This window comes from Dermacentor albipictus, chromosome 4 (assembly GCF_038994185.2).
Source record: "Dermacentor albipictus isolate Rhodes 1998 colony chromosome 4, USDA_Dalb.pri_finalv2, whole genome shotgun sequence".
Lineage (NCBI taxonomy): Eukaryota > Metazoa > Arthropoda > Arachnida > Ixodida > Ixodidae > Dermacentor > Dermacentor albipictus.
Window position 1 is genome coordinate 168330388 of NC_091824.1, and position 14565 is coordinate 168344952.

The 14565-nt window shown below is 46.0% G+C and overlaps 1 protein-coding gene across 1 annotated transcript in view; it reads left to right on the forward strand.

Moving 5' to 3' along the window:
* Start1 (Steroidogenic acute regulatory protein-like) overlaps positions 1-14565 on the forward strand; it is a 53629-nt gene that overhangs the window by 6436 nt on the left and 32628 nt on the right. The window contains exons 3-4 of the mRNA XM_065442092.2: positions 4920-5187; positions 7041-7121. Of these exons, the coding sequence (XP_065298164.2) occupies positions 4969-5187; positions 7041-7121 (300 nt within the window). The 5' untranslated portion in view covers positions 4920-4968. The remainder of the gene's footprint in view (positions 1-4919; positions 5188-7040; positions 7122-14565) is intronic.

Below are 14565 nucleotides of genomic sequence, written 5' to 3' on the forward strand. Positions count from 1 at the left end.
AAGGTTAACCGCATAGTTTTCAGTGAGTGCATGATTTGCACGGAGAAGCGTTCTTAGTTCCATTAGCGCGTGTCCTGTGTGGACGGAAGGAAGCAGATTTATGACTGGGTTGCTAGTGTGCGTTGAGGGCAGCCGTATTCTGACTTTAGTGAACGTGCGTGGAAAGAGTTAGTAGAAGACGCATCATTTTAAGAGTTCTGCGGAGTGTGTAAGTCCCGCGAGTTTAATTGTTCGTTTACGTCACGTGTCCTGTAGGACTTTCAGGGAAGAAACGTGAGTAAGCGTAAATGAAAAGTTTGCCTACAACGCAAGTACGCGTTTTGTTTAGTGACCACAAGGCTAGTGCGCTTGTGATTACGTACTTGTGAGGTTGACCAGATTGTTCAGTGGCACCAATACGTGCGATAAGTACGCCACTGCGATAGATTGGAAACATGCTGTTCGTGTAGTTAGGCCACTTAAGTTATGTTCGGCTGTTTTCATTTGTTGTTTGCATCGTCAACGACCCTTTTGTTTTGCAACAACAATAGTACTCTGGTCTTGTCGGCATTCGAGGAGAAATGGATAGCTGTTTGGAAGGGTGGTTGGAACTGCTTTGTCAAAATTGGGGAACTAAAAGATCAGGGTTGATTTTGACTCAGTAATAGCCTGGCGAGTCAGGGGTGAAGAGCCTGCGCTTACGCGTGGTGCAGCGCTGTGTTGTTTGGTTTGTTTGACGTATGTTCTCCAGGGCCCAGGATCCCGAGGGTTGTCAAACGAGGCTCGACCCCAGTACCCTGCAGCTTCTTTCAGCGTTCCTCATGGCCAGCGAATTGAGTTCACCGGCCATTCAGAACAACCGGGGCGAGGACGAGCTGTTAGATATGGAGCTGTTTCCTGCGATTACTTCGAGTTCCCCAAACCACTTCGAATCGCAGCACAGCTAATTGAGGAATGCCGAAGCAGGAAAGCACATTCCAGAGGAGCGGCCGAGCAAACAAGTTTAAGGCAACAAGTTCACGTGCCAACAAGTTCGTGCGCCGCCGGGATTAGCAGGTGGGCCCTCCGACAATGGAGCATGAGCAGCCCTCCCCTTCTCCTCGTTAGAAGTGCATTGCCAGTCTGCGAGGCAAGACCACAGAGAGCCGCCAGGTGTGACACCGCGACACGGGCGCCTACCATTGGCTGAAAGTGGCGTCATCGGAGCGGACTCTTCCATTGGTCAAACATGACGTGACTTACAGTGCTCGAAGGGTTTATAAGAAGCCTTCCAGAGAGACCTGAGCATTCTGAGACATGCCCTGATTCCCTGATTCACCTCTCTCGAACTTCTTGCCGCGGGCCGCAGCGTCCGAGTTGCTGCCGGCCTGTAATGACTGTACGAATGTTACTTGACGCTTACCTCCTTGTAAATAATGTAGAATAAATCCCTCCCAAGTTTTGGGTTATCATCCCGACGTCCGTCCTCCAACCCCTACAGTATGCAAAAATTTTATGTAGACTCAAGAGCACACTTTGAGTTGTGCAAATCAAAATGTCATGTGCTTTACTTATTTATTTACAAATACCACCTCACAGGCTCTGTGTAGGAGTATTATGTGAGGGGGACTAGACGATCATTTTTAACAAGAACACGAAAACAAACAAAAGAAATTCAAGAACCAGGTATTATACAATGGTAAAAATGTAGTAGATATGGTGTAATGTTGTAATAATAAAATACTTAATAGGTTTTATGGAAAATTGAGTAGGCCTACATGATATCCCTGTAAAATCTATAAACATGATTTTAAGTGATCATATGGTTAGCAAAAACAGTCGTAGATGGTTAGTACATTATTTCTAAATGCCACATGGTCATGAATACAGACATCAGGGAGGTCATTCCATTGCACGTGGAAGCGTAGATGTGTTAAAGGCTTCGGTTCAGCCGAAAAGACGAATAAAACTGTGTTGATTATAAAGCCTGCAAGATATGTAATGTGGTTTTGATAGTGGCAAGGTATTTGATTGCGTGCTGTAGGCTATTTTATACAATAAATAGAGAGTGGTTATCTCCCTACGTGATTCCAAGGACGATGGTGATAATGAAGCCTTTATGTTAGTCACACTGGAGTGTCGGTTGTAGTCTCGAGCAATGAAATGTGCAGCGCAGTTTTGCAGATTCCAGTAAGTTGATTAGATACCGTATTTACACGATTGTAAGTCAACTCGAATGTAAGTCGACCCCCCCCTCACCCCCCCCCCCCATATCGTGTGACAGGAAAAAAGAAGAGAGCACACCCAAGGGCACATTCGATAACGAAAATTTATTAGTAGCTGACATGGTCACTGGACTACTCGTCTTCACTAGTGCTGCCATCGTCATCGTTTCTACGGTCCCACAGCACGTCGTCGTCCCACGAAATTTCACATTTGGCAAATGACCGCACCATGACATCTTGTGGAACAGCAGCCCACGCCGAAAGCACCCAACCACATGCAGCCGTCAGGGAGACTCTCTTGACAGGTCCGGTTGGCGTAATTTCGCGGTCTTCTGCCGCCAGCTACTTGTTGTACTCACAGTGGAGCCGGTCCTTAAAAGGCGAAGATCTGGGCTTGTATCATGACCATGTCGCACTTCACTGGCAGGGACCGATAGCGCATTTCAGCAACGTATGCCACAAGCTTAGCCTACAGCTCCGGAAAGTGTCCAGACTTCGGCACGTGGAAGATTCCTCACTTGCCGTCACAGGTGAATATTTTGCTTCGCTGCAGTCGCCACTCTCGCACCACCCATTCAGAAACATCGAACTTGCGGCCCGCTGCGCAGTGATTTGTTTCTTCGACGTAAAGGATGGCAGCCCTCTTGAACGCTGCTTTGAACGAGTGCCGAATGATTAGTGGGCCTGGAGCACTCATGACGACTGAGGAAGAATAGAAGTAGCACGTAGCCGGCAATCAAGTGGAATGCTTCAAACCAATGCTTCAAACCAATGCTTTTCGTCAGAAAGCTAAGCGCAACAGGCTAAGGGAAACCCGCGAGCGGTTGAAGCCCCTTAAACTTCGTAAAGTAGTCACACGCTCCTCCACTGCCTTCACCTCGTTTCTCCTCTCTTTTATGCTCCCTCCTCGACCGGGATGCTGCCTACACTGCTCGAGCATAGCAACGGTGCCAACATGCGCTCCTCGCCATAGTTTCCTACAAAAATTACTAGAGGGAACTCTGGCGCTAGTGTCTATGGGAGCTGCAATGGGAGCGGTTGTACCATCATGGGAATTATGGGAAGTACATGGATTTGCCTAAACTTTGTCCTTTCGGCTTCAAACGGCTTTGTGACTTTGTAAACTTGTCATTTTCAACAGTGTATGGCGTAATAAATAATTAAATAAGTATCATTAAAATTGCCCGACGGCAGGATTCGAACACAGGGACTCTAGCACAAAAGCCTGATATTGAAACCATTAAGCCACGGACGCATGTATCCACAAGCGAATGAAATGCCTATATGACTTTATCGCGAACATGCCAGTGCCTTGAGATAGTTGGCGCGTTTCGATTTGGCCACCTGGACAAGCTCATTCGTTGCAATTAATAGCAATTGTATGCATTTCCGGCGTCTTCTGCACTTCGAAGAATATAAATTGTGCCGAAACTTGCGGCAATAAGATTTATATAGCGTAATATACAAAGCCACAAGAACGTATGAATCCACAAGCATGAAGATCAGACAAATCCATGTACTTCCCGTCATTCTCATGGTAGGACAACGACTGCAGCGCCAGAGTTCCCTCTAGTAATTTTTGTAGGAAACTCTATGCTCCTCGCCACTCCGTAGATGCTTCTCGAGCAAATATGGCGCTGATGGACGGTGCGAGGGCCCACGTGATGCTATTAGGCCAATAGCGATGCAGCGTCGGCCTCGGCCAGAGCGCACAAGGAGGAGGCGGCATTCTTCAAAGCGTGGCTCTACTTTACAAAGTTTAAGGGGCTTTACGAGTGGTGTCTGCTCTTCCATGAACTACCGATACTCCCCGCAAGCGCCGCCGTTCTGAGGGTGCCGCCGCGAATGGAACAGCGGCGCTTCCATGAACTATTGACACCCCCTGATGAGTGTTGTGTGCACTGTAAAACTCTCAAAAATGTTGAGAAACCCTTTTGAAAAGCGAACAAACATGCGGGATAGCACAAACATAAAATCGTAACTACGCTGTAGCTCCCGTTGGTCTTGCTTTTTTGGCAGTGCCATGTTTTGGTTTCGATTGTAAGTCGACCTTCACTTCAGATTTTCAAACTTAAGAATGGGGGTCAACTTACAATCGCGTAAATACGGTAACTTGGTGAGGTGATCAGATGGATGATGCATATTCGAGTTGTGAACGAACAAATCTGGTATGCTAGTTTCCATTTTATGGAAGGTGCTGCATGAAGATTACGTTTCAGGTACCCTATAGTGTGTGTGATGCCGTGGCAGTAGGTTTTTCAATGTGTGTTGACCAGGAAAGATTAGAAGTGAAGTTAATACCAAGGTACCTGTAGTTGGGCGTTACCAATATAAAGTTATTGTTAAGAGAGTATGTGTAAGTCGAGTTTGACTGCTTTTGGTTGAACATCATTAGTTTGTATTTGTCAGTGTTAACTGTCATTTGAAGCAGAGGGTTCGACGGAAGCCCGTCTGGTCGGGATGAAGCATGAAGCAATGAAACGACAGACACTGACAAAAATAAGTACTCAAAAAAATCAATCTAAAAGACGCTTCGGCTTCCCTACGGAAGCCTTGTTCACTGCGTCCACCAGAAAGTGATTTTGTCACGATCCTGTTGTAGTACCAGATACCTGATACCACATACCAGTGTACTCAAGCATAATGGAATCACAGTATTGACATACATTTAAAGTAGTGCATTTACTGCCAGCCAGTCAAGAGCTGTCATACAGCAATGATCTCGCTGTCTTCCAGTGCCTCTGGTGCCAGGTGATAAGCACCGGCTGTGGACCAAGAAGTCTGAATGGGGGCAGGGAATTCGTCCCATGATGCTGGCTGCCCAAGGCCGGAGCCCCACTGGATTCACTATGGCTCCATTAACCTGGAGGATGAAGTGCCAGCCGAGGCACTCAAAGTAGGTGCTTCTGTGGGGAAAAAGATCTCTCCCGTGCGGAGGTTCTTTGCCTTACTGGCAACGTTTGATGTCTGCTTCTGTACCTTCCTCTGGATTCTCTGTGCAATGGTGAGTGGCACTCTCTCCATGTCTTGTAAAATTTGTTCTCTCAAGGGAGTGGGCATCGTCCTGCTAGCTCAGTGGCAGTGCAAATGCTGATGAAATTCTAGAGCAAGGCTTGGTAGGAGATGGCATCCACAGCCAGCTACAAATGAACAAAATAGTAAGAGGAGAACACAGATTCTGTACTATGATCCATATTGGGGTGAAGTTCATGCTGCGAGAATAACCAAGCAATATGCACATCTCCGAGTTGAAACACTGTTAAAGAATGGGTCAAGGCAAGAAGATTGACACATGGAAGGTCACAGGCCTGCTCTGACCTATTCTGACATGTACGGGGTGGTATGCAGCTCACAACTTTAGCCTTGAGCTGTCTAAGTGAAAAGATTTCCTTTGCATAATCAAGAATAAATACAAGGTCGTGTAGTCAAAGCATGTTTCACTTTTTGTTGATTGTATACATTGATGTACTAGCAGTGCATATAGCATGTTGTTTTGCACTGTCCTATGTTAATTCACAAGCTACCAGTGGCCTTGTAATGTGTTAACCAGTTAGGTTTCGACATTCATGGAACAAGCCAAATTACTGAAAGTCTGATAATCCTGTGGTGTCTATGAAAGAAAAAAACAATTATAAAACAGCACCAGGGACGCAGACAGAGAACAGAAACACCAAGACAGTACGCTGGCTCTCATCAGCAGTTTGTTTAAGAAAATCTAATATAAACCTTCAAAAACACCACCTGGCTGGCAGATAACAATATCTGACAAACTTGTCAGTTGTATTTAATGGATGAAAGCATGATTCATTTAAAACCTCACAAATTTTGATATAACTAGATGACTCATTGCAGAATGGCATTTTGTGTTTAGAAATACAACAGAGCCCCATTGATCAATCTCTTTTGGGGGACCATGTTAGACAATACGTATTGTCCAGGAAAACAAAGCACCAGAAGACACTTGCAGTAGCATTACTGATGAGCCAAAAACCTACTCTCCGACAACACCTTATTTGAAGTTGAATAGGAATCCAATAAACTTTTAAAACATTCTCAGTAAAGGTTGTTATTAACTGGCAGATAGGTTGAGCATTAAACACTTTTTAGTACGGTCGTAGAATCGTAGTAAATGAAATTTGTAATTTTCATCTAGTGGTTGGATTGAACCTTTAATAACAGCCTCTTTTCGAATACTTTTTCTTTAGTTCCCTCGCTGTGTTGTAGATTTAAATAAGTGGGTGAGGTATGGAAGTTTATAAGACATTGTGCGCCAGCGTGGATGTGTGGCTAACCCTTTGTATTTTGTTAATCTCCTCTTGATGTGTGGGCTGTGTTGAGATCAGTGACTGGTTATGATCTGCACACGGCAGTTGCGATCCTTCTGTGCCGCATGGCAGGTGCTGCAAATGACCATTTTCTGTGGTGAGACGTGGAGATCGACGTAGGTGCCACTGATAGATGATGGTGCACTGCAGTAGCCTTTGTTTGCAGCAACTGGGAATAGAAATCTAACCAACAAGAAGCTAATGCACATGCTCCTATCGAAGCTAAAAGGTACTGCTGCTTTGGAGCATAAAAGCAGGGGAAATACAACAGGAACGTATCAACAAGGTTTTATTGTACCTTCATGCTGGTCAACTGTGTCCCATTTCTGCATAGGGTTGCTTGTTCCTAATGAGTTTGCCTGTGTTATTCTTAGGCTCGTTAAACTAACTTGGTTTGTTGTAACATATCCTAAATGTATTTTTTAACAATATTACTCAATCGGCTGAATGACAACCTTGCTTGGCAGTGAAGTTGCGGGCCCCGTTCCTGGCTGTGCCATTGTGAACTATTGTTTGTATGCTTATATTTCAGCTGCAGTACAAGTCAGTCAGACTAGTCTATGAGAAAGAAATCCTTGGATATGGAATTTCAACTTCCTTGTTTGATATGTCTGTAAGTACATACTTTGATCTTTACAAAAGTAGTGCTTATGTTTATAGAAACTGTTTCTGTGTATAGGATTGCATGTTTTGCAGCTAAGTTCTGACACAATTATACATAGTTTAGTTCACATGCATTTTGAACTTTCACTAAATCTTGATTCTTATTATTCCATGTAGCTTATGGAAGAGACTCCTTAGTGATACTAAACTCCAAAAAATAATGGCATTACAAAAACTCAATGCTTTTCTAACTGGACTTAGCTAAGCATATCGTCAAAGCTGACATGGCTGTAAATGGAAAGTTTCAAAAAAATTATATTAGCCCACACTGTGATCAGAGCTTGTCATCACAAGATACTATTGGGCAGCAACATGTTGCACACAGCCAGGGTCCAGACACACACAGCTGAATCTCGTTACTCTGAACACAATTTAAGTGACGTTTTCACAACTACAAAAAATGTTCTATTCCTTCTTAGTGACCTATAAGAATTAATGAAAAAAAAAAACTCGAAGAGCAAATTTTAGATTGCAGTTATAGTAGCTTTTGCTGAAGGAAAACCCAGTTTTCCTGCTAAGCCAGTACAGTGAAACCTCGTTAAACTGTAGTTGGCCCGAGCTCGGAGAAAGTACGTACTAAGCGGTAGTACTGCTTAACCAAAATAGCATGAGATCGCCCACTTACCTGTCAGAAACGGAACTCAGAGAGAGTGCGATGAAAGGGGAAAAGAACAAGCAGTATTTATTCACTTAGCGCGACAAAAGTGTTATTTTCGTTTGATGCCGCGGCGGCCTAACAGTGACGACCGTGGCCTCAAACTTACTGAAGCTGCGAGCCAGCTTTTCAGCCAGCCCCCTCTTCACGGCAAACACTCGCATGGCAGTTTCCTTGTTGGCGTTGCATATTCTTTGTGCACGGGTGCGGTAGCACAACAGATGTCGCGGGACACCTTCTTCATTGCGTGGTGCTGTTCTCCTCGCAACGATTGCATTCATGAGGCTGACGTAGCATGCAGCTTCTGCCACTATGAAGGCTCAGTCGCTCGTGCTGTCGCTTTTCGTGTTGTCCTCATCACTGTTGCTGGGTGACACTTTGGCAACAACAGAGGCAACGATGGTGAAAAGTCGAACCTCGTAGCCAACATCTCTTCATGGTTGCAGCAGCGTTGCCGAGAAACTGCTTCGCATTACAAATGCCACACACCGTAGGCAACAGTCAATACCTGTCGCGGGCCAGCACTGACATCTTCGTGTTCTGTCTGATAGCCCGAATGGTGTCTAATTTTTCTTCTATGCTGAGCACCTGGTGTCTTTCTTTATGTGAGCTTCGGCATGATGCGATTCCTTGTTTGCACGACGCCACAGGCTAGATAACACTCTCTGGCGCGGCACCGAAATGATGTTGATGTTGATGTGGCTTCACGCGCAAACGCACAGGGCGCTTAGAGGCCGTTTTTCTGATCCATGGTTCTGATCTCTGAGGCTTGTTCTGCCTGGTGACCTGATGGAGATGATGCACCGCTGTGTTCGCCCGACAAAAACTGGAAGCACTACGTGTTAACTGATACGTATGCAATAAGCTAGTACAGTTTGTATGGTAACAAAGCACATTATGTTCAATGGCCACTGAGTCGGGCATTTGACTTTTTAAAACGAAACTACTGCCTAAGTGGGTACGATTTAACGAGGTTTTACTGTAACAGTAACTTGCGATTCGCTGCCTTGCTTAGTAACTCCGGACCAATTGTAATGCGTGCTCACGGTCCTGAAGAGGCACAGCAGAAGGGTGGGTCTGAAAATTTATCTCCAGAAAACTAAAGTAGAAATCACATACGGGGCAGAAACCTGGAGGCTTACGAAAAGGGTTCTACTTAAATTGAGGAGAGAGAGAGAGAGAGAGAGAAACAACTTTATTTGCCACTGCAGGGTAGGAAGTTAGGGCAGGTAGGCCTAGTGTGGCTCCCCAGGTAGGGGGTGACATCTTGGGCCCACGAGACGAGGACGACGCAACGAGCTATGGAAAGAAGAATGATGGTTGTAACGTTAAGGGATAAGAAAAGAGCAGATTGGGTGAGGGAACAAACGCAAGTTAATGACATCTTAGTTGAAATCAAGAAAAAGAAATGGGCATGGGCAGGACATGTAATGAGGAGGGAAGATAACCGATGGTCATCAAGGGTTACGGACTGGATTTCAAGGGAAGGGAAGCGTAGCAGGGGGCGGCAGAAAGTTAGCTGGGCGGATGAGATTAAGAAGTTTGCTGGGACAACACTGGATTTCAAGGGAAGGGAAGCATAGTAGGGGGCGGCAGAAAGTTAGGTGGGCGGATGAGATTAAGAAGTTTGCAGGGACGACATGACCACAATTAGTACATGACTGGGGTAGTTGGAGAAATATGGGAGAGGCCTTTGCCCTGCAGTGGGCGCAAGCCGGCTGATGATGATGATACTTTAACAATAAATTGGTAAACCTACTCTCACAGCTTTGTCAACAAAAAGCGAAACATGAGCCCCACATTCAGAGAGGGTCGTTGCAAACCAGGAGTCTATGGCAAATGGTGATAGGTCAGATAACGACCCTTGCTTATACAGTGAAACCTCGTTTCACTGTAGTTGGGTGGAGCTTGCAAAAAGTATGTACTAAATTGTAGTACTGCTTAATCTAAATAGCGTGAGATTGCCCACTTACCTGTCAAAAACAGAACTCAGAGAAAGTGCAATGAAAGGGCAAAAAACATGCAGTATTTATTCATTTCACGCGACAAAAGTCTGTTATTTTCATTTATTTTACAACAGCCTATCAAGAATGACAGTGGCCTCAAACTCCATTAAGCTGCAAGCTAGCTTTTCTGCCAGCCCTCTCTTCTCAGCAAACACCCACATGAGGCTGACGTAACATGCAGCTTCTGTCACTGTTGGGCCTGAATCACCGTGCTGTCGCATTTCGTGTTGTCCTTGTCACTGTCGTTAGGCGACACTTCGGCAGTAACAGAGGCAACGACGGCGAAAAGCTGAACCTCGAAAAGTTGAACCTTATAGCTGACATCTTTTCGCAGTCCCATCAGCACTGCTGAGCATCTTCTTCGCATTCCAAATGCCACGCACCGTAGTCAACAGTAGATCCCTCTCGTGTGCCAGCGCCTACTTCGTGCCACATTTGATAGCACAAACAATGTCAAATTTTTCTTTTATGCTGAGCACCCAGCTTTTGTCCCAGCTTGCACGATGCCACAAAACAGTCCACCACTAGCCAGCCACAATGTTCTCTGGCTCGGTGCCGAAATGATGTTGATTCACCCTCCACCCTTCCAAGCGCCCTCTGCGTTTCCGCTCGGAGGTCGTTGTGATTTCTGAGGCTCCTTCTGCCTTACCGGCCTACTGGCGTGATTGTGCCACAAAAAGTGCAAACACTACTTGTTAACTGATACGTATGCAATAAGCTGGTATGGTATATGCGGATGCAAAACGCATTATGTTCAATGGCCGCTGAGTTGGGGATTTGACTTTACTGCAATAAGACCTCATTATAATGAAGTCAGAGGGACGGCGAAAAAATTTGTTGTAAGCGGTAATTCGATATAAGTGACCACTCGAGAAAAGCTAAAGCAGTCGACCTTAAATTGCGCCTCAATTAGTTGCGCCTCAAAACTACGAGGAAGTCAAAATACAATGTATTCAGTGAAGCAAAGCTTTATTCAGGTGCAAAAAAGGCAGTGAGCTTTGGCTGTTTCAAGTTCTTACCGGGCGCACACAACCCCTGCTCTAATGTGACCAGGCATTGCACATGGCTGTGGTTGCCGCCCATGCATTCAACCTTATTTTGCAGCAGGGGTAGGTACTCCCACGTCTGCACAATAGTTGGCACTTCACATGGCTCTCCGTCTGCTGGCCCTTCGTGCTCGTTGGGGCCACCAACAGTGTCAATTAGTATCTCCACATCCGTCACCGGCGCGACCACAGGACCAGCAGCGACAGCCAACGCAAATGTCTCGAAGTCGCCTTCTACCTCTTGGGTAGCAACTTATGAACAGCCGCGTTCAGATCGCTGCAAGTCTGGTCATTGTCAGGCTGGTTATCGTCAGGGTTGCTGACGATGGTGCGGGAAAAGCTGGTGTGCGTAATGCAGTTGGTGACTTCGAAGGTGTGAGTTTTTTTCCATGAAAAGTTCAGCAAATGGACCGCAACAAGCAAATTAATGCTGTACCTCTTGTTGGCGTCATATGCTGTGAGCATTCGCTGCAAAAGAGCCTTGCCGTACAGCTTCCGGGGGGTCTCAATGATGCCCTGACCCATCGGTTGCTGTACCGTGGTTGTGTTTGCAGACAAAAGTTCCACAGTTGTAGCCTTGAGGTTGTCGATCTTCCCATAGCCCGGAAAATTGTCAATTATGAAAAGCACTTGCCAATTATTTGCTTTGAACCATCTATCCAGAAGGCACACATAGTCTTCAAAGATAGCAGCAGTCATTCATGCTCACTTGTAACTTCTGTAGATGCATTCTTTGAGAAGAGTCGCATTTCAGAAGCACTGCGGCTTCTCTGCCTTCCCCAATATCAACAAAGGAAGCTTGTCCTCACCTGTTGTATTAGCACCAAACAGCACCGTGACATGTTCCTTGCTCTGTTTTCCTCTGGATGAAGATCCACCGTCGGTAGCGAATATGGGATTCGGTAGCATCTTGTAGAAAAATGCAGCCTCACTTGTAGGTTGTAGATGTCTTTGTCTTCATACTTTTCAAGTAAAGCTTGGAGCCGATGTTGGCACTGTATGTCTACAGTGTGACGGTTCACGGCTGTGCTCTCGCCAGCGATTGACTTCGAGATCACACCGTGTTGTTTCTTGAACCACTCAAGCCAGCCATTGCCGCACTTGAAATCTTTACGGCCCACTTGGAGGGCGAGAGCTTAGGTTTTTGCAGTAAGTGCAGGTGTTTGGGGAGGTTTGCACTCCTGGTGTTCTTCAGCCACTGTAGAAGTGCACCTTCTGCTTTGGGGTATTTTAAATTGCGATTCCTCTTTCTCTTCACCGAGAAACTCTTTTCAAAGCCATCCAGCACAGCGTCCTTGTTTTTCAATACAGTTGATAAAGTAGATGGCGGTATGCCGAATTCCTTCACGATATCAGTTTTCTGTCAGGCGCCTTTTTCCACTTCTTTAATCAGCAGAACTTTCTGCTCCAAAGTCGGACACTTTCACCCGGAGACTGACAGAGCCATTTATCACTTTACACCACAAAAGCACACGCGAGGCATGCCTAACAAAGCACTCCGAATAAGACATAATCACATGGCCTCCAGTGCAAATCTAAACGCGCGCGCCGTTGGTGCCAAAGTGACTGAACGCGGCTGGCAACGCAGAAGGCAGAAGTATCAAAATGTCATCAGGGCATCTCACTTTCCTCGTCAGTGCGCATTGGTGATGGCGAAGGTTGCAATTGCGGGCTTGGCATCGACTTCACATGTTGTGGAAGAAAGGTGATCGGAGTTGTGGAGACCAAGAAGCAGGAACCGCAGAAGGCACCCGTTGGTGGAAGATTGTGCTTGGGAGGGCACATTGGAAGAGGGCAGCTTTGGAGGAATTAAGAAAGAACAGCGCCAACTAAGACGATCACAAGAGGGGAGAACGACACAGGACAAGCGCCAACTTTATCTATCTTTATTCACCGAAAAATTCAGCAAATAAAAGGAAAAACACAGACATGCGCACAATGACCATCATGCGTCATCTGCCAAACCGTTCCAGATAGGTCATTTCACTGTTGAAGAGGGTCACGGAAGTATCACTAACACAGTTTTTCCTCTGCATGCCAGTACTGCAAGAAGTGTGAACCACGGTTCGGAGAGATAAAGATTCTTGGCAGAAGTAGGGAAACTAAGGCACGTGAGGTTTTAGAAGCATTCCATATAAAGAAAAGAGGAAAAAACTGTGTTAGTGATACTTCAGTGACCCTCTTCAAAAGTGAAATGACCTATCTGGAACGGTTTGGCAGATGACGCATGATGGTCATTGTGCGCATGTCTGTGTTTTTCCTTTTATTTGCTGAATTTTTCGGTGAATAAAGATAGATGAAGTTGGCGCTTGTCCTGTGTCGTTCTCCCCTCTTGTGATCGTCTTAGTTGGCGCTGTTCTTTCCTAATTCAAGTATGCACCATCTAGCCCAAATGAATGTTCTCCTGAGCTTTGGAGGAGCAGCGCATAACTGGCAGCGAGGAGGAGTTAACATGAAGGCGAGTGAGTGGAGTGACTGGCGTTCAAATTGTTTGCAGACTGAAGAGTGAATGAGGAGGGGAAGGCAGTGGGCCACTTCTATATGTGGGGGGGGGGGGGTGCAGAGGTCAGGTCATAGAAGACTACAAGGGTATCGCGCTGGAATGTGCCGCAGTTGCCATGGCTCGAATCTGAGGTTGTGTTTATTGTGCTCAAAAAAGGATTAGCTGCTCGTTGTGGGTATGCAGCGCAATCGTGAAAACTGAATGGTTTTGCAGTAGGGGCTTTGCATTATCACTGGGCAACTTTTCCCGAGGTGTGCAGCCATGAAGTTTGCAAAACGAGAGTTTTTTGGCGCACCATTGTCGACGACACTGTGCTAATTCTATGGTTTGATTGTCTGTGTTTGTGCACCATCACGTCCGCACCATTGACAAATGTCTAGGAACAAAATTCAGTGACCTACCACGTATTTAGACCATTTTTCTAAGGTCAGATGGCTTGAATCGAGCATGACCAGCTCGAGAAAATCTCCAGGCAAACATTGCCTGCATTGACCCACTATGTTGACGGCCTGCTGCTGGCGACGCTCGGATTTTTTGTGTTTTTGTCTAGTTATCAGTCGATTTTCACCGTCAGAAGTGCAACAAAGCTAGGGGCGGTGCTTTATTGCAATGCAGGCCGATTATGGCGAGCTCAAAGCAAATTTCTAGACCAGCTTCCCCAAAGTCATCTTCCCTATTTGTTAACGTAGCTCCTCGCGTCGAACATGGTACTTATAATCAGCGGGACACTTCTTTTGTGCTTTTCGCCATGTTTCAGCACCAGAAGTGCTCTTTAGAGTGGTAAAACTTTGCTCATTGAGTGCATCCCATGGAATGCTACGGTGCAGGTCTGCTACGGTGCAGGTCTGCCCACGGTCTTTTAGCCACTATTTGGCATCGAAGAGAACACAGTTTTCTGGCATCGCAAAGCACCAGGAAAACTTTATTTTCGTGTAGATTCTATCACAGGGGACACCAGCAACGCGATTGCAACCTAACAATTTGGACACACTGCACCATGGAATTTGACAATTTCCATTCGCTCTGCAGTAAACAGCTGGGAGCACTCGGCACTCGCTTGGTACCCATTACTAGGTGGTCATCGGTCGTGGGTTCGGTACTTCTGTGGCCTGTTCTGTGCCTGCATGCGCAAAAGGGTCACCGCAGCTTGGCGGCGGCAATGGGTAGCAAATAATACAAGAAAA